Below are 19,974 nucleotides of genomic sequence, written 5' to 3'. Positions count from 1 at the left end.
TTCAGTGCAAACTGTTTCTGTTTCTATTTAATGAAACATAACTTTCAACAAGAATTCCTACTTAAGTTTATGCACATCTCAAAATATTAACTTCCCTTTACGCAAGAAATTTGACCTTTCTCATGTAAATATTGCGACTCATTTGATAACAGGAAAATACCCACATATTCAGATAAGTTCCTTGTCTGACTGGAAATACAATCTGATTGCAGAACTTCCACCATCAAAACTCAGCAACATAAGTGAAAACATAATGAATCCGATAGTTTTGTACATTAGAGCTTTAGGAATGAATGAAACTCTATCTATTCATATTTCAATTCACAGTCTAACAATGTTTCTGTTTTTGAACCTGAATTAGATTTATAGTGACATTTCACTATGGAGTTATTTGCATTTTTCAACAATGAGCATCAGTCAGGGTAGAAGCTAAATGACAGGTTTGATGAAATCACAGGAAACTCACTGTTTCCTTATAAAGATATCAGTTTTACTTCAGATAACAGCAGCACATATCAATGTAGTGTCTGTAGAATGAAAATGCAGTTGAAATGAAATTATTCTAAACACATTTCTTATTTACATTCAAATGTCCTGCCTGATTATCGTTGCAGAGTGTTTTTTATCTCCAGTGGTCATTATAGGGAGCACGCTGTTTGTCTGTTATTGGCAGAAACAACCATGAAGTTAAGGGAAACCCAAATTAATCTAAAATATGAAATGTGGGAGGACACTGGAGTACTCAGAGAAAAAAACAAACACAGGAAGAATGTGTAAACTCCATACATAAAGGCCCTGGCCTGAATTTTAAAGCCAGAACCTTGTTGCTGCAGGGGAACTGAGCATTTAGCTGCAACACAATGCAGCCCATTTCTTTTTCACAGATGAAGAAAATAAAAATCAACTCAAGCTTAGTTCCAATTTGGTGCAGATATTTCCATGGAGAGGCATATTGACAATAAAACAAGTCATGAATATTTCCAAAATGTTCACTTTTATGTAATAAAAATAAGACATAAAGGAGTCAGATACTTTTACTTGTTGAAGTTGACATGATTTTCCCAGATTGACTCATTTTTATCTATAGATAAAAAGAGGAATAAGACATCCATCCATCCATCCATCCATCCATCCATCCATCCATCCATCCATCCATCCATCCATCCATCCATCCCTGCTTAACCTTACAGGATTGCTAGTGTCCATATATCTAGTGGTAGAATAAAAAAAAAAATACTTAACTATAATTTAATCCAGGTAAAGCACCAAAATGAAGTTTACGTTATTTTCACCAGCGCAGCTCTTAGGTCTTCATGTGTAATCATAATACGTGGACACAAGGTGGCGCTGTTTCACTTCTCTACGGGTACCGGAAGTATATGCTTCGAGAATTTGGTATTTTCATCATTCACCAATCATTGTGAAAGATGAATGCCAGGTTTGGTTTGATCAAGGAAAATCAACAATTTGAACGAAGGTATCATAATTTAAAAAAAAAATACTTTCAGCAGGATTTTGGTAGGCATGATTTCTGATCCAGTCCAATTTCCTACTCCTACATGTGTCCCAAAATCAGAAAACCATGCAGTGTTTGTGAAAGTCTACATTTTCTCCACATAATGAACCCTACTCAACGTGATTTACCTAAACTAGTGTAATGTAGATAATAAAATATTATCACAAATGTTATTCATGCCAATAAGACTCAACAACTTTGTCTGTCATCAATTCAGGCACAATATGTTTTGATCTAAATAGTTTTGTTAGCCTAATTGTGACACGCAAGAGAAAAGTTGTATTTTTTATTTTTTATTTGGAAGTGTTATATCTGACCTAAAACTAACACAACCAACGAGCAACAGCACATCATGCAGTCAAAACATGGTGGCCACAGTGTTTGGGACTGATCTGCTTCCTCAACACCTGGACAAATTGAGTTTTTTCTGACATTTTTGACTTGCAAGAAATTTTTAGAAAATTTCTGAGATTAATCTAAAACTTTCTGAGTTTTTTGACGGTTTTTTTTTTTTTTTTTGGTGGAAATCTACTTCTTTTTAAGCAACAATGGCTGTGATTAGCCGTCGTGGAGAACCCTATGTTTGTATACTTTCGGAATATGCAATAATTCCCTAAAATAATATTTTACGGATTTACTGTCTGGGGGTCAGTAAGCTTACATGACCGCTAGGAGTCACTGTTTCACAGAATCCATCTATGTAGACGTCTCATTAATAACAAGTCTGTCACCACCATCTTCGACGCCCCCTTCTGCCACGCCGTGACGCCCAAGCATCGCATCGGCTCCCGGCTGTGGCATCACCGAGCGGGGAGGGGCTCCGTTCAGTACTACTGGTTTGCACTGTAATACCGACGGCTTTCCGATAGGGCCAGGGACGAAAAGATGTTTCAGAACAGTGGTCCTTTCATGTACCCGAGGCTCCGGGCTTTGATTTGATTTTAAACAATACCTCGTTTTGTTTTTCCTGCCTTTGTTCTTATTATAAGTCCTCGGGACCGAGGGAATTTTACCAACCGAGAGGAGATGCGTCCACCAAAACGCGGATACATTGTCCGGACAGGAGCGGAGGAGAGGAGCATGTAACCGGGAGAACCGCACTATCACCACCTGACACTTCTCTTCCACTCTCCTCATTATTCCCCTCCAAATTAAGGGCTTCTCCATGTGTTGACTCAGTTCTCGGCGCTGTTTGGGAATATTTCTCTCCAGAAAAAATGAGCGAAGAATCGTCTGATGTTCCTAAAGAGCTTCTGGGTAAGAACAGACAGTGATTTGTAACCATGTGTCCCTCCTGCAAACAATCACTGATCCTGCTGCTTTATCCCACTCTGATCATTCGCTCCTTGTGGGTTTAGAGTGAGTGGCTATTCATTATCTTATTTAAAGTTGCGTTATTATCTTCTTAAATATGCAAAAATTTTTCCTCCACTGACAACAGTTTCCTTTTTATTATTGTAGGGTTTGCAAACTATTATCCTTCTAAATGTATGCACTTTATGCAGAGTTTATCATGTGAAGGTGGTCCAGCTGCACTGAACCTTGAAGCTGTTTATCCATGGAGCTTTGTCACAGAGCTCACACGCTCATAATGTGGACTATATTAGGAGGAAAAGCCAAATAGTTTAGATGTGAGTGGTCTGTCTGTCTGGGCTGTGCACATTACTCACAGGATCATTTTCCTCATATGGAAAGTCTGGGCCGATCTCCCATCTCTGACCTGCAGTTTTAGCATTCATAGCAGCCTCATTATTTCTGCTTTCTTGTGCTTCTTCACTTATTTGTCTTTATTATAACCTCAGAGTCCTGTAGCTCTTTGGCTGTAGATCAAGGTTTCTTTGTTTGGGAGAGTAATTCAGTGTCTGACTCCTCAGTGTAATATTGAGCTGTTTCTCAGGGTTCATTTCTTACAAGCCCAAGATGCTTTTGGCCTATTTCATAGTCGTGAAAACCCTTAGGTCACAGGTGTCAAACTCCAGTCCTGGAGGGTCACTGCCCTGTAACTTTTAGATGTGCTTCTGCTGCACCACACCTGAATAGAATAATTAGGTCGTTAGCAGGACTCTGGAGAACTGATCTACACAAGAAGGAGGTAATTAAGCCATTTCATTTCAGTGTTTTGTACCTGTGGCACATCTAAAAACTTCTGGAGAGTGGCTCTTGAGGACTGGAGTATGACACCCCTGCCTTAGGCGGTGTTGAATATTATTAAGATTTCTTTCTTTCTCACTGCTATCTGTTCTGTTGGTTTAACTTTATTCACTCCCCCAAACTGACAGCTGAGCTAAAGTTATGCAACAACTGCCATGATAAAATTTTTTTAACCCTGCAGAAAGGAGGACCAAAGACAAAAGAAGAATTCAGAATGATCTTTAAATCTGAACATTGAGAATATAAGGTGTAGTCTTCTCCTCAGGTTTACCTCTTGACTAAGACAGAAACAACAACCACAAATTATATTAAAATTACAATCGTTATCATAGTTTCAGAGTGCGGTGGCACAATTGTAATTTAACTAAAATGCAGCAAAAATCTGCATGCAAATAAGAAAAATTGTTTAATAGGCTATCGTTGACCCTGATGACCAAACCTCTCAGAGATGCTAGAAATCACAACGAGATAAAGGAAAGAGAAAAGTGAAGAAAATCAGCTTATTTACAATAATATCACAATTGCTTGGAGTCAAGGGAAAAACAAAGCAGAGGAACTTTAAATTTCTGACACAAAGGGAAGCTGGTTGTTGTTACTACAGAAGGGTCCCATTCTTCCAGTGTCTGCCATGTGATTGGCAATGGAACAGGTGTAGACTGGATCAATTGGTGGTTGTGGGTTTTTTTTCTATAGAAAAAGTGTCAATTACCTTTTATACAAATTCATCAAACATTTGATGAATTTGTATATTGCAACTAATATTAGGTGCAAATATTAGTTTGCAACTTTGACTTTTATCGTTGGAATTTCTTGAAACCCTTGTTGATTTATTGACCCCATTTTTTACTTGTTGCATAGGAAATCTAGCAGGTCATGACTCTCAAGTCATGAGGTGTTGACTGGAGAACTAGACCCAGTCATTGTTTCCAACCATGCTGCCTGTGATTTAACATCATGCATTATCCTTCTTGGCATGCATCCCAAAGAAGAAAATTCTTCATGATGCTGTTGACTGAACTAAATTGATGATTTCAGCTAAGTTACACCAGAACTTTCTATAACCTCTTAGACATCTTTCATAACTAGTTCTTAGGCCTATTAACTTTTATCTTAAAGCTTTCAGAATAAACACATTTTAATGTCTCGGGGACTAAATGTTTAGTAGAGAAGAAATCGTCAGAGCTGATTAAACGTACGAAACAAATTGTATGCAATTTGCAGCATCACGCTGCATCTAACAGAGATAATCGGGACACTTTTGTATCATCTCAGCAGTGAAGAATCAATTTGTTCTCAGTATGTTGGTTTTCTCACATGGCCTGCTTCAAAGGATATATATGCACTTATTATGGAGACAAGTTTCTGTAAGATGGATGTGAGGAATAGCGATGATCAAGCAAAGTTTACATATGTCAGAACACAGATTTCTTGTTTTCCAACCCAATTTGTCTCTATATAAAGATATAGTCACCTCTCTCCTTGTGAAATCCTTTCATTACCATTTTTTGGTTCAATTTCACAACTCACAACCATTAGAAGACGAGCATATAGATTTAGAAACCACTTACACAGAAGCTGTCTGGCAACATAATATAGGGCTGACGATCTAAAAAAAATAGACCAGCATGTTATGAGTCAACCAGATGATGACAAACAAATCCACAGCAAAATTTAAAGCACTTATACCCTCACTTGCTTCATTTTACGTCAGTGTCCTTGATTCAGGAATAAGGAGGAGAAGCTGGGGATAACGAACACCTGTGGCACTATTTTCAAAACTTTTTTGATTATACCAAAGACTATTGTGAAAATATTCTGTGAAATGACAATACAAAATTTAACCAATTGTGGGTAATGTGTCGCCAGTGACAACAAGCAGAAAACTAACGCAGCATTTCAGAAAGAAAGTCATACTGACATTCAAACATGGTGGTGGCTGTGTGATGGCCTGGGAATGGTTTGTTGTTTCAGGACTTGAGCTACTTGTCGTAATTGAGAGCACCATGAATTTTGCTCTTTACCAGAAGATCATGAAGTTAACTTCAGTTATGCAGCAGAATAACGGTCCTCTGGATGATTCAAGGAACATTTATTTGTGTCTGAATAGTTTGTCCAGACTCTACAAGTGACCTTGGTGTCATATTTCATTAAGATTTTGTTTTGAAGTTAATTGACAGAGCAACCACATTTGACAAACCACTAGATACCTTCTGCATGTGATCCCAAGATGGCTAGACTCGTGAACTCAGAAAGGCCTAATATTTGGATAAAACATTTTTAAAAAACCCTCACCTCTATGTGTTTTACTTTGTGCTTGTGCGGTGGCAATTCTGCTGAGGATTAGGATGCACATTTGATGTTTATTTTTGAAAGCTTCAGGCTGGCAGATGAACCATTCTTGCCTTCTACCTAATTATTAGTGTTGCTTTGATCTGATGATGGTGGGAGGAAGCCTGGAGGCGGGGATGTGTGCATGCCAATACAGATGCCTGCTCCCAGAAACACTGCCCGTGTCAGACGCGTGCACAGACTGTTGGAAGTCAGCTGTAATGCGTGTGTGAAGTGAATGCATAGTATGAAGAGGTGGTTGACCCAGTTATACGTTTTAAACCAGTTGTCTGGCTGATCACTGTCCTACTGGGTGTGAATAATGAATTTGAACAGAAAACCATGTCTCATGTGTCATTTTGTTTGCATCTAGTTTCTTTATATATATATATTATAAAATAACAAATAGGTGAGTCACATATACAAGGGCTAATAAATCCACTAAACAAACTGTCATGATGTTTAAATTCCTTTTTAAGAAATTTCAAAGTGACCAAATTTGCAATGACAATATTGTTTATGCCAAGACATTTCTCATTCTTTATCTACATCACACTCAATGGGCCTTAACATCTCTTTTGCTAAAGTTAACCATCCATCCATCCATTTTCTGTTCACCCTTGTCCCTAATGGGGTCGGGAGGGTTGCTGGTGCCTATCTCCAGCTACTTTCCGGGCGAGAGGCGGGGTACACCCTGGACAGGTCGCCAGTCTGTCGCAGGGCAACACAGAGACATACAGGACAAACAACCATTCACACACACACTCACACCTAGGGAGAATTTAGATAGACCAATTAACCTAACAGTCATGTTTTTGGACTGTGGGAGGAAGCCGGAGTACCCGGAGAGAACCCACGCATGCACAGGGAGAACACGCAAACTCCATGCAGAAAGACCCCGGCCGGGAATCGAACCCAGGACCTTCTTGCTGCAAGGCAACAGTGCTACCAACTGCGCCACTGTGCAGCCCGCTAAAGTTAACCTTATTCTTAAAAGTAGAGTGTTCCTCTTCACTGGTGGTTACGTTCACAGTCAGTGAACCACAAGTAGAGGCCATTTACTACTTCTGATCTGTTTTCTGGTGACCAAACACAATTTTGCACGTGTGTATGGAAAGCAAAAAGTCCCTCCCTGCACACTTGTCTTGAAAATTTAAATTATGCATTGTCTTTCTGATTGCAAAGACATATTTTTTATCTAGGAAGACCTTGACATAGGTCATGTAATGCTATTACCTTTAGGATTCTGGAGACTGTATTTAGCCTCTATAAGTCAACTTTCAGGATGAACCTTCTTGAACAGGCAGACCTGGGAATGGTGTTTTAAATTTCTTTGACTTTCCATATCATTCCATATTGTAAAAATACTTTTTTTTTCTTTTTTACTTCTTTCAATTCTTCCTAACCTTTTGATCTTCAGGTTCCAGATTTTCCTCTGGGAGGAATCGGCAAACTGAGAATTTGAGACCTTTTTTACACTTGGACTCATTTGCATCAAGAATGTTTGAGAGAAACCATGATGGCATTTGAAAACTGTCTTTTTTATATACTTCAAAAATGAAAAGCAAATGGTACAAGTCATTTTGTTTTACTCCTGACCTAAATTGGCTTACCAATGCCATTTAAACACGGCTCAGAACAATCGCAATGCTAGTTAAGCGTTCATCTTATATGAGAATGCTTGTAAATTAGTGGTACAACCTATCAGAATTATGTTGGTAGAAATGTAAGGATATTTCTAAAATATATTAGTTTTTAAGAAAAAAAACCCATGTCTGTATTGATGTGACTTTTCACTGACAACTCCACAAAAATATTCCCACACACTGGACTGGGAAATTAAATGTGAACTACTAAAACCCCCCTGTCCCATAGTCAATTAAAATTGGATTTGATAAATTCTTCATTGAATATCTAGTTTTTCTAATTAGCAAAAATGGGGAATTATTCCCCCCAGTGGCAATAGAATCTTGAGCTGTGTTGGGCAAAGTAAGCAGAGCTAAATATCTCCTCTTCTATCCTCTCCTTGACTCGACTCAAAAGATTTTCCTCATAACTTTCACTCTCTTCTCATTTTCTTTCTTGTCCTTTATGTAGAGAGTGTGAGGGATGCAGTGGGGAGGAAGGTGAAGTTGTCACTGAGGAAAAGAGTCAAATTGGAAATCAAAGGAGACAAGACGGAGAACAGAGTTTTGGTGAGTCAATTTTTACTGCTATTAAAGTCCTTCATTATCACTTGTAAAACCTTTAATGTTGTAAAATGTCATAATGCTTTTCATAAAATATATAGTTTTGTTTTGACAACACAAACTTCCTCTTTTCTAGCACTACCACAATTCTTACCTCCCTAATTGGCAGCAAACATTTCAAAGTACCTTGTGTAATGTATGAGACAAATTCAATGAGACGGGTGGAAAGCTAAAAATGACAAAAAATAAAAATTAGTTTAGCCTTTACTCAGCTAAGCCTTCCTGTTATCTTGTGAAAGCATTGCTGTCTCTTGCTTTCTTGCAGACTGAAATTACCACAGACTGATGTTGAAATGTTGTGGAAAATTTGTTGATTTGTAAAAGGTGAATGATGTCTGGGTTTCCAACAGTGAGGTTGTTTAAGAAAAGCCTCAAAATGGTTCTTGTTAAAAAGTAAAGAGATGAACAGGGGTGATGGCTTTGGACTGGTAATAAAGCACTGCGGATTGGTTGAGCATGCGTGTGTAGGTTTGTGTGTATTTATAGGTATGTCTTTACGTATATGTATTATGTATGTGGGCGTTTGTGTGTGTAGGCATATGTATTATTTACATCTGGTTTAGGAACTCTGATTTAGAAGGAGAACAGAAAATGGGAAGATTATTCATGTCATGATCTACAGGATGGAAAAGGGAAATCATTAAATAAGTTCAACTTCTTCATGCCACTTTTCAAACACACAGTTACCAAATAAGTGATGATTTTGTGTGTAATTGTGAATGTATGGTTGGCTATAAGGTGTTGCATTTACACCGAGGAATATGTAAATAATGCTTTTATTTTGTCCTGCTTTTTTTTTCTCTTGGTGGAATGTCTGACATAAATTCATCAATTCAAAATTCAAATTCAGACAGGTTGCCCCCATCAAGCTTAACATGATTCCGATCGATTCCTCTGTGCATTTCTATTTCCAACAAAACAGCAAAATTGGATGGTATTTGCTTACCAAGTATTGGAGGGAATGATTATGCAGCTCAGTAATATGGGCATAAAGATACTTTTTAGAATTATTGGCTTTATTTAAATGCCATAGAGAGCTGTGGTGTTTGGGACAGTCTTGTCTAAACCGTTTAATTCACTGACTTGGTCAATATCTTCATTTAGCAGTAACAGCTCTGTATTTAAACATCAGCCCTCAATGTGTTCAAAGCAGATGAAAATGTCTGCTTCAATTACTACCTCTTTGGTAAAGAGACATAAATTCACCAACTGCTGAATAATTGATTCTTGGTTGGTGATTAAAAATGCATATTGTCTCCGTCTGAGAGGCACAGGGATAATAAGATGATGACACTTAGGAGTCAGCAGCTAAATTTGTGTTTCGACAGCATCTATAAACTTGACGACTGAGTCGGAAAGCTTTTTGTTGCTGTTGAGATTTACTGTAATGTGCTTGTGTCTGTCGACACGACAGAAGCCTTTTAGCTATGCAAGACTCAGTGGTGAAGGGAGATTTTAGTTTTATTGCACTATATGGAATAAACTGTTTGGAAAAAGCAGGAAAACTTTGGAGCCTCGTAGAGATTAAACCCACACAGCAAGGGTCTGCTTCAGACATATCTTACCATCATCATGCTATTCCAAACATAATTGAATGTTTTAGGAAACCTAAATATTACTCTTTGGAAGACGTCTACAGGGACCAAGAACAGAGAGAGGTGAAAGTAATTAGCCTTATTTTCTCACACCCTCTTTGCTAAATGATGTAGGAAAACGACTGAGGTGAGAAACACCAGAGCTGATCAAGTTTCCTCAGAAGGCCTTCAGATAACAGGGGGTGAGGAGCTTAAAACTGGTCTAAGATGTGTATTTTGTCATGCAAGATGGAGCTACCCAATTATGGAAAATCAATAATGATCATGATTAGTATTGGTCTCTTTTGAAATCAATTGTTTAAATAATTACTCATGTAGTTTGGACAAACAATGCATGTACTAGAAGAACAGCTTTTTCCCTGATAGCTTTATGTTGAAACTTCTTCTGAAGTAAATGAAAACCTATTTATTCAAATATATATAAATAGCTTATAAAAAAAAAAAAGTAATGACGTTATGGTTTATTTCTCTTCAACAATCTCTTACATAGAAAATACTGAATTTAATTTAAAGTGTAATATACTGTAAAATACAAAAAAAAAAACATTGCCAAAACAACTTTTCTTGGATTGTAACACTGCTTCTGGTGCATCATATACATTTAATTAAACTCTAAATATGTTCAATATATTTTTAGTTGCTTGTTAATGACTCACTTTGTGTTTCAGCTTCAGGTGGTTGGTGTAGTGCTAAAATGACCTTGGGAGCTTTGCTTGCATATTTATCCCCTTTCTCTCTCTGCTCATTTCCTGCAAAAGACACCACTACCACATTTTATTTGTCCAAAAATCTAGCATTTGAACAGTTCTGTTGTAATTTTGAGTGGTGCTGAAACAACAGAGCAGTAAGTGGTGAAATGAACACCCACAGAAAGGAATTGACATCACCTTATTATCTGCTGATATTGTACTTTTGAAACCACAGTTCCTTAGTATGGCTGCATTATAACAGAAATGTTTTTTAAAGGTATACAAGCCATTAAATTCACCATATTTATAGCCTTTCTAACTAATCAAGGCGTCCCCATTGTAATGTGTTGTTTCAAAGAAGTGTTGCCCTAAAACTACTGACTGGTGGTGATCCTCTGAATATGCCTATATTTTACACAATCTTAGAAATTACAGAGGAACTGACCTGTGAGGGTAAAGCATCAGTCTATATGTAACTATAGACTCTTTATGACATTCATGGCTTGATTAAAAATGACTTTGCTTTGGTACTATTGAAAAAAACAAAGCAAAACAAGAAATTGTTAATAATATAACGGTGATTATTATTTTTCTAATGTTGTTTTGTGCCACAAATATTACCTTCCCACCAGTCATCTACTTATCATAGTTTACCAACAATATAATTAAGACTGCAATAGCTCAGCAGGAGAGGCAGGTTTCTTTCCACACCATGACTGTCTGCATTTGAAGATGCAGGAAGTCCTTCCTAACTTCTGGTTTTATGTTTCTTGTGAGCAAAGGAAAATTGTACGGACATTCCAACAACCAGCTGACTGCAAGTATGCAGCAAATAGCACTGTGTGCTTTATATAGTTGGAAAAAACCCTCTGGTCACTACAGCAAGTTCTCTAGGGCTCAGTAAAATAATTCATAGCCAACAGGAATGCAGTGATGAAAAGTATATTCAGCTCTAAGACCTTGATGCTGGTTATTCAGCTCATGCTCACGTACACCTCAATTAAACAATGAATGTCCCACCTTTTAAGGGGGGTTTATTATTTTTTTAACTGATATTGATAAGTCAATAATTATTTATTCTTTATTTTTTATTTTCAAGCAATACATTTTGATGCCTAAAGTCCCTGGTATTGTGGCAGGTTTTCTTTCATCTAATGTTGTCCATCTTAGCTTTTGGTTTCAACTGAAGTTAAAATGGGCATCACAGCTTCATCACGTGGGAGCAGGACACAGAGGCCATAGTAGTGCACGCACATTCTCAGACAAAAAAATGTAGTGGAGTGGGGACTTGGAAGTGAGGAATGCCAGTGGAGCGGCTGTGGTATTTCATCCTGACGCAGAGCAGGGGTTTGTATCAGTGCTCTGCTTGACTGAACTGGACAAATAAACCCCTGTTTGTTGTTGCAGAGAAGCCGAGTTTGAAGGGGCAATTTTGGAGGAAGCGGCTTGGAGAGAAAACAAACTCGTCGTTGGGCTGTAACCTGTTAGTGTTGGGGTAACGAGACATGATGAAAGGGCATTTATTTACAGATGGTTTGGAGATCAGAGGTTGTGATCAAATGGTAGTTTTAAGAGTTTCTCAAGGGTCTACAGACAGGATGCAGCAAAACTTTGGAAGGGTCACTTTGTTTTTCCTTTCTCATGGAGATAACCAAATGTCCCTTTTAAAAAAGGACCTTAACAACATCACAACAATTATAAATGAGTTAAATTGCATAATAACAAATAAAATGGAATAACATATTTGATTGGAACAAATATTTTATTTCCCTATTACAAAGGAAGATGCAATGTATTGATTGTTGAGACTCTTTATTGTGTTGCTTTTCATCCACTAACAATATTGGTAAATTATGTCAGTTTTTGTTTGAAGAAACCACCTAAATGTGTATCTGTATATCCTCTTGATTTCATCTTCAAATAATCATTTTTAAACACCTCAGTAACACTGACAATGGCTAGCATTAGGTCTTCTTCCCACAGTGACAACTTCCACACTTTACAGCAACCCACCTGTATGGTGCGTTCACTGATTAAAAAAAGAGCTGTAAACTTCTGACCAAGAGGTCAGATGGAAAATTCGCTGACTCAGGTCAGCAGCCAATTACTTGCTGTATCTCCAACTTCAGCAAATGTATCTCTATTCAACCATATCAATTTACAATAAAGCTGCACACACACAATTGTAAGAATCTAGATTTTTTTCCTAAGTCAATTTTCCTATTTCAAACATTGACAGGCCCTTCTGTCTTTTCCTGGCAGTGGAGCATCACAGTACCTGAGGTGTCCCTTAAGCCCACTCAATCTTGATGGATACAGTAGTCACTCTCCTTTAAAGATTAAGGAATGAAGGGCAAGGTGATAATAACATCAGTCCATCAAACACCCCGTGAGGAAGTAGATGAATGGAGACGGAGCTAAAAGAAACATCAAAATAGTCTGTAGAGGACTCATGACATGGAAGGGGGATGAGGCTGAGATGAGAATAATCATGAAGTGTAACTTTAGAGTATGACTTGTTTGGGAATAAATCAAATGTGGTGTTAAACTATGAACACAGTTTGAAATCTTGTCATTTTGTCATTTTCCCTAACCAAACTATTTGGAGGAACAGGAAAAATATAAATGGCCAGTGTCCTTATGTCATGATGGTTACTTGTTGCATTTATAAGATTATAAGAACCAGTGATCTTGTTTTGTCCTTTATGGAAGAACTAATGTAGCTCTTTTTTTTATCAGCAATAAATAGCATTTTGTTTTTTTCAACATAATCACAAAGGAATTAGTAGTTTTTTGTAATATACAGTTTAAATCAATATTTTTATTTTTTGTTTCAAATTGGTCTTGTATGTTAGAGCATTTGAAAATTAATGCATTTATTAAATAGAAAAGCAGGACAGAAAATCATAGTGATACTGAGACTGTAATCTTTTGAAGCATTATTATACTTTGATACTGCTAATTTACACCCACTTTGCAACCCACTGTTTTAGATTTATATGTGAAGTGGAGAAATTATGAAAAATTCTTCTCTAGAAAAGATCGTCTACAAAATAATTTCCTAATTGACTATGTGCAGCTGAGCTTTTCTGGAAAAAAAAATAATTAACTTGTCTGTCTCCAATCCCATCCACAAGCCTTGATCCTGATTATCTCAAAGGTCAGGGTCATTGTCACTCACGCAGTCTTGGTAATGAATTTAACCCTGTCATTGACCTGAATGATTTTGTTTTAAAACCTTTACATTATTGATTTCTAGTAAATCAAGTTTCAACTCTCAGCCAAAGGGACCAAATTAGCTATTTGATGACTTCTGATATAGGGTAATATTTTAAATGGTGCCTTTTCATGATGACCGGTGTAGCATTATAGGAAATGTATTCTATTGTTGCAGTGGGTTGCAGTGGGCCAGATGGTTCTCACTTGGTGTAATTAGGTTTGTAGGTCACAGAGGAAGTCACAATTGAAAATGATAACTACTTAACATTATATTAGACATTCACAAAGCAATAGATCTGAATATACGTTTCATATTTGAAAATAACAGATTCAGGAAGGACAATTATTTGTAGTTTATTTTGCTTTCCAGTTACATTATCCTTGACTGGTTGGATTTCAAGTTTCGCTTAATAGAAGATGAATTTTACCACCAGTTCATGCCAGAGGAGAGTCAAATCATTCGTATCGTCTTTGTTTTCAAAGTTTGTTATAGAAATTTGAACACATGCAGCTACTTCTCAGTTAGTTCACTGCAAAGCTTTTGGTGTGTAGCTTACAGTCAGGCTTACATCCTGTTGGTATCTTTCTACGGATGTGCATAAACACTGTTTTACAGATTAATATACAACTATTCATGTTACCCTTTGTGTCGTCAATTGACATTTGTTCTTCAGTGAACTTTACTAATATTCTGGGTATCTGCAAAAAATAAAAAATTAATGGCCATGTTTGATATCAACGTAACTGCTAAATTTCTGATCAGGTCCTCTGCTAAGCGACTGCATCCTCTGCCACTATACCAAAACAGATTGACACCCAAATAGTAATGGAAACCAATCAAACATGCTTATTACAACCATGATGCATTTTTCATACTCTGGTTCACATTAGCATCCATCACAGCAAATGGATCATCAGCATTATATTCAAGGCTAATTGCTTGTAGCAGGAAAGCTTCCTCTGTGAAGGCTGTTGCTCAAGAAAAAAGACTATTTGCCTGGAGAAAAATGCTTCAAAATTCTTGTTGAAATAAATATATTCACTCAGAGCACAGTGTTTCCTAAACCCAGTTTAAACAGGATGGTCAGTGTGGGATCTCTGCACCCAAATTATGTGTGCAGAGATTAGGAGAACATCCAACCATGTAAAAACGGTACTCATTGTATATATTTTGGGTAACGTAGACTGTTTTCTGCAAGACATAGCAACAAATTGCAATAACTTTTGCAATCCTAATGATCCTACAATCATTAAACCAGCTGTTTACTTCCTGTTTTGTTTCTTAAGATCACTGGTTGTGCAGCTGCATAACTGGGGGGGGGGATGAATGCATCTTTGGTCATTCACTTTAAAATATTCCCAAAATGATATGCTCCCATTTAGTAACTTATAGACACCTATAAACTGCAGATATTCATAATGGATCTTTAACAATTCAGCTTTAATAATGCAACTCTAATCTTTTTGAGTATTTATTATCCTGTAGTTGGATCATGTGGTGACTGTCTGATCCCTGGTGCTGAACAGGGGTTTGTGTTTATCTGTGTGTCTTATTAGTGTTCACTGATGCCATCTCAGAGGAAAAGCATGGGTCCTGCCAACATCAAACACGATTGACTCCTCCTCCCTCATCCCCACATTGCTCTGTCTTTTGTCTCATTTATTTATTTATTTTCTTATTTTTGTCATATACACATGTGTGTATCATGTCTTCCACTTTTACTTTTTCAAGTGAGATGTAGCCTCTTGTATTGTTGTTTGTACCTCAGCTTTTCCTGCCTGTCTTGTTTATCCCTGTGGTCTGCAGTGATTGCTTATTTACCCAGAAGCCAAGAGTCAGAATCACGTTGCTGCACACACAGAGCCCAAACCCACGTCCTCCCCATTGTCTGTAACTGGAATACTGATGAATGAGCAGGATTTTTCTACAAACTAAACGGGGACACATGTCTCCAGTTAATTTCCCCAGCTTGAAACAAAGAACTGTCATAATTCATTGTAAAAACACAAGTGTGTCAGTTTAATATCTATCCTGGAGCCGAAACCTTGAACATAATCCTAATCTGAAAACCCAAATAATCCTTCATTTAGCCAGTTTGCTTGTTTGTTTACTCCCAGGAGGGTTTCAGCGGAGGACGTTCTCTAAACATTTTAAATATGCAGCTGAATTTTTTTTTTAATCTGCTATATGGGATTTTATTGTCTCCGAATTGCTGCCTTGTATCCAAAATGTACATTATTTCTGTCATTTATGAAGCAACACATATACACTGGCAATTTTTTCTATAAGCAAGACCAGAAGCAGAGACCAAAAACTGCATTAAAATAAAGCATGAAATGTTACACAGTCAGACACCACATGCCTCAGCTCACTGCAGCTGTGGTCTGATGAAACCAGCCAATCAAATCGGTTCAGGAAGCACCACTGTCGGCTGCCTTTGTTCTTCTCCGAGCTTCCCTCTCCAGCACTAAACACATAATGATCAGCAGGGCAGTGATAAAGGAAAATTGATGTCTTGTTTTTTTGTTTTTACTGAGGCTGCCAGTACAGATTATGAGAAGGATGTGCCCAGCAGATAATAATGTGGAAAAGTGGTCTCCTGCTGCCTGCCTGATTAGTATCTGGGGAATCTGAGAATGCTTCACTAGGAAAAATTGCATTTTAAGCATTTTTGCTCATTGTTTTGTCTTGTAGGTGTCTATCCTTACTGGTGGTAATGTGTTTTATTAAATATAGAGAGTCCTATGGAGTCTGCGTTTAGATTTTGCTTTTATGGAGAAGTATTAAATATTTCCCCTCAAATATAGACTTTGAACATGTAGTGCCATGACTACCTGTATAGTTTGATTTGTAATTTTAGTAGGACTCCTCAGACCTTAGCGCAGGATGCTCAGCTGTATTGTCAACAGCTTGTCTTTGTTGTGGACAAGTAATGTGAAACAAGTGATTTTCACTGTTTATCTTTAACTCTTTTATTTATTTACTTATTTACTTCTTTTTTTCCCTGCAGTTTGTTTAGTTTCAGTTCAAGACAGGAACGATCTCTATGGCTCTCAGGACATATAAATCTGTTACATTTATTTCTAAATTATTTGATTTTTCTTAAATTAGATTTATTTCCACTTTTTTATTATTATTATTTTTTAAATTATTTTTCTAGTCCTATATTTTCAAGTTAACATATTCTAAGTACTTAAAAAGTATTGATTCATAAAGCAAATTGGCAATATAAAAAACAATCTAAGCGTTTGTTTAGATTCACTTCACTTAGATTCACATTATCGATAAATTTCGATAAATCTAATTTATCGAAATTTGATTTATTGAAATCAAATTTCGATAAATTGTCTTTTTTAACTCTACTTGTTGGTTTTTGTAAATATTGTTTGTGAAAGATAAAGTACTTGTGTCTAATGTGACAGGAAACATGACTGTGACTTAAATTCATGTGTATTTAATCCGTATTACATTTTCTACAGCAGTGTTATATTCTGTGATCCATGTAATTCAATCATCAATTATTATTTCATTATTAAGATTTATGTTGGTGTGACCGGTGGACTTCTGCGTTGTGTGTTTATAGGACAAACCATAAAAACACCGAGTCTGGGTTTGGAGGCGGACTCTGTTTATTCAGCCTGTCAATCGGGAGATATTAGCATTAGCACGTAGCATGTGCTCCAGTTCTCCAACCCGATCTATACAAAATCATAATGTTAGCATGCATCAAATCTTATAAATGCATAATAGCAACTCGAATGAAAATATTAACCTAACATTAATACAGAAGAAAAAAAATAAACATTTGGACAATATAAATGAAAGGATTACAATAGATTATAAAACTTGCCTCTTCCCAGTGGAACGATTAACAAAAGGGAAGAGGAAATGAGCAACTTAACATTTATAATGGTGCTGGAGGACCCTGAACAAAAGAAGAAGAAAGTAGGGCGGAGCTGGAGGACCAAACCCCTCATAGCAGACACAGAGGAACACAAAGACAGACAAGTATAAGAGGGCAAATAAATTAAAGAAAACATTTTGTGAAAATATACAACAATATAGACCCAGTTACATTGGCTTGTCCAACACATACAGGTATAAAGGGTCTTTAATAAATGCCCATTTAATGTTTTCATCTCACATCTTACTTTATAAACATCACTTTGAATACCAATTAAAAATGTCTAGTGTTACAGCAGTAGTGTATCAATAGTGTATTAACCTATTAATCTTGAATCAGGTAATATTAATAGCTACTTACTGTATTTAAAACCAATTCTTTCAAAAAACCATGTAATTGGATGTTCTTTCTAATGGCTAAGGATTACCTAAAATGTTCCCTTCTTGTTGTGTTTAATGATATCGGATATGATGCATCTATTACTCATTGCTGACTCTAACTATCCCAGTGAGATTAGGTTAATGTAGATCTCATGAATAATGAGCTGTAATAGCAGAGGATGCTGCAGAAGGTCTTTGCCCTGTAGAGTATAGAGTCTTGCTTTGTTTGCTCACAGGCCTGGATTCACAGTAACAGCCTACAAGAATTCAACTGTTTACCTCAGTCATTCATATGTAAGTGGCATCTTTAATATTTCCACAAAACTCTTGCAAAGACAAGATAATTGAACTCCGCTGAGTTTATTTGTGAAACATCGTTTAATAAAATGTTAGAAAGCTGCAATATGTAACTTTTAGAAATGACGTTTTTTTGTTTGTTTTTTTTCTTTTTACACATTTGTTAAAACTTGTGACAGATAATCTGTGGGGGAAAAAAAATCAAACTCTTCTAGCTTCCCCCTGTGAGAATGTACCCACGTGGAGAAATGCACAGCTCCCGATCATAAACAACCAATCAGAGCAAAGAGAAAGATCTTAACTGTCAGCCACCCTCTTGTATGTGGTTTTCACACCATTCCCTCTACTTCCCATTAGCATGTAACTTCCCTTTACATGCTATGAAAGTCACTTTTGGTTAGCCACTTATTTTACTCAGGGGTCATAAGAAAAATTAAATGAGAAAATTTATCTCCATTTCCACTTTGTCATGTGTTGTTTTTTTCTGTTTGGACTTTATGTCTTTACCTGCTGCTCTCCTAGATTACATTGAATTTAAAATATAGGACACTGTTGTGAAATGCACAAATAAAGAAAACTGAGCATTTCATTTTCTTTAGTTATTTTATATTACAAGATGAAAATTCTTTAAATAGCTTTATAAATTAAATTAAATAAATTTACATCTTTACCACTTGATGTTATTTTCATATACGGTGCAATAGCTTTTAGAAAGATAAAACTTTTAAACCTTTCGGTTTAACAGATCTGCTCAACTCTAATTTGTTTTTAATAGTGGCTCCATTTTGGGTCATCTGTTTAATAATTTCACTTGTTCTGCTCCTCTGAGTCCCTTTTATTTAATTATGGCCTCCTTTGTATCTTCATCGCCTCCACTCTGTTTGTCTCAGTGGATGGTCTTTGTGAGGTTTCCCTCCTTTTCTGCTTGGCACTAGAAGTAGCCACTTCTGTCATGCTGTGATGACAGTTTATGTTTGTGGCTGGGACATCACAACTCGTTAAAGTCAGATACGCCGGCCTGCACGTGAAGGACATTCTGACAACAGTTATGCAATAAAAAGCCTGTCGGCAGTGGATCTGGGAATTAATGTCATGGCTGTATGTTTCCAGCTCTTATTCTAAGACAACATCCTAAATAATTCTGTCTCAGGAAGAATCAAACTCCCAGTCGCTTTTTCCCTATTAAACCTTCAGATGACTCAGGTGAACTTCTGTTGGATACTAAACATTTAGTCTTAAAAAAAAACAGCACAATTTTTTTTAAAGTTGGACTCTTCTAACTTTATTTTTAAATGTCTTAAAATAAAATTTAAAAAACTACTTTGAAACATTGAATGTCAATTGGTCATTGATCAGGCCAGTCAAGTTGAAAATCGGCTTATGCCAGTCTCCTGCTGAGCAATCGGTTCATCTCCGTGTCAGTGTTTGTGTGTTCTCTGTGCTGCAGGCCAACAAGACAAATGGTACTGTACAGCCGGTGGCAGTACTTTTGTATGTAAGCCACCAGTGTGTGGTAGATTGTGTGCATTACAGCGAGTGAGAGAGAGTAATGGCAGATGCTCTCCTCAGCCGAGTACACATGCTCCAGTACTGCTGCCATCTGGTTGTGTGAGTGTATCTGAGGGCGCAGAGCTGGTCACCGTGA

General features: G+C 36.9%; 1 protein-coding gene across 4 annotated transcripts in view; it reads left to right on the top strand.

Moving 5' to 3' along the window:
• Positions 1–2,324: 2,324 nt before the first annotated feature.
• LOC114142099 (F-actin-uncapping protein LRRC16A-like) overlaps positions 2,325–19,974 on the top strand; it is a 54,454-nt gene continuing 36,804 nt past the window's right edge. For all 4 annotated transcript variants that reach the window (XM_028013179.1, XM_028013177.1, XM_028013178.1 and 1 more), the window contains exons 1-2: positions 2,325–2,773; positions 8,093–8,190. In XM_028013179.1, the coding sequence (XP_027868980.1) occupies positions 2,734–2,773; positions 8,093–8,190 (138 nt within the window). In that variant the 5' untranslated portion in view covers positions 2,325–2,733. The remainder of the gene's footprint in view (positions 2,774–8,092; positions 8,191–19,974) is intronic.

This window comes from Xiphophorus couchianus, chromosome 3, assembly GCF_001444195.1.
Source record: "Xiphophorus couchianus chromosome 3, X_couchianus-1.0, whole genome shotgun sequence".
In the NCBI taxonomy this organism is placed as follows: domain Eukaryota; kingdom Metazoa; phylum Chordata; class Actinopteri; order Cyprinodontiformes; family Poeciliidae; genus Xiphophorus; species Xiphophorus couchianus.
Note: the sequence above shows the minus strand (reverse complement) of the source record. Positions and strands in the feature narration are given on the sequence as shown.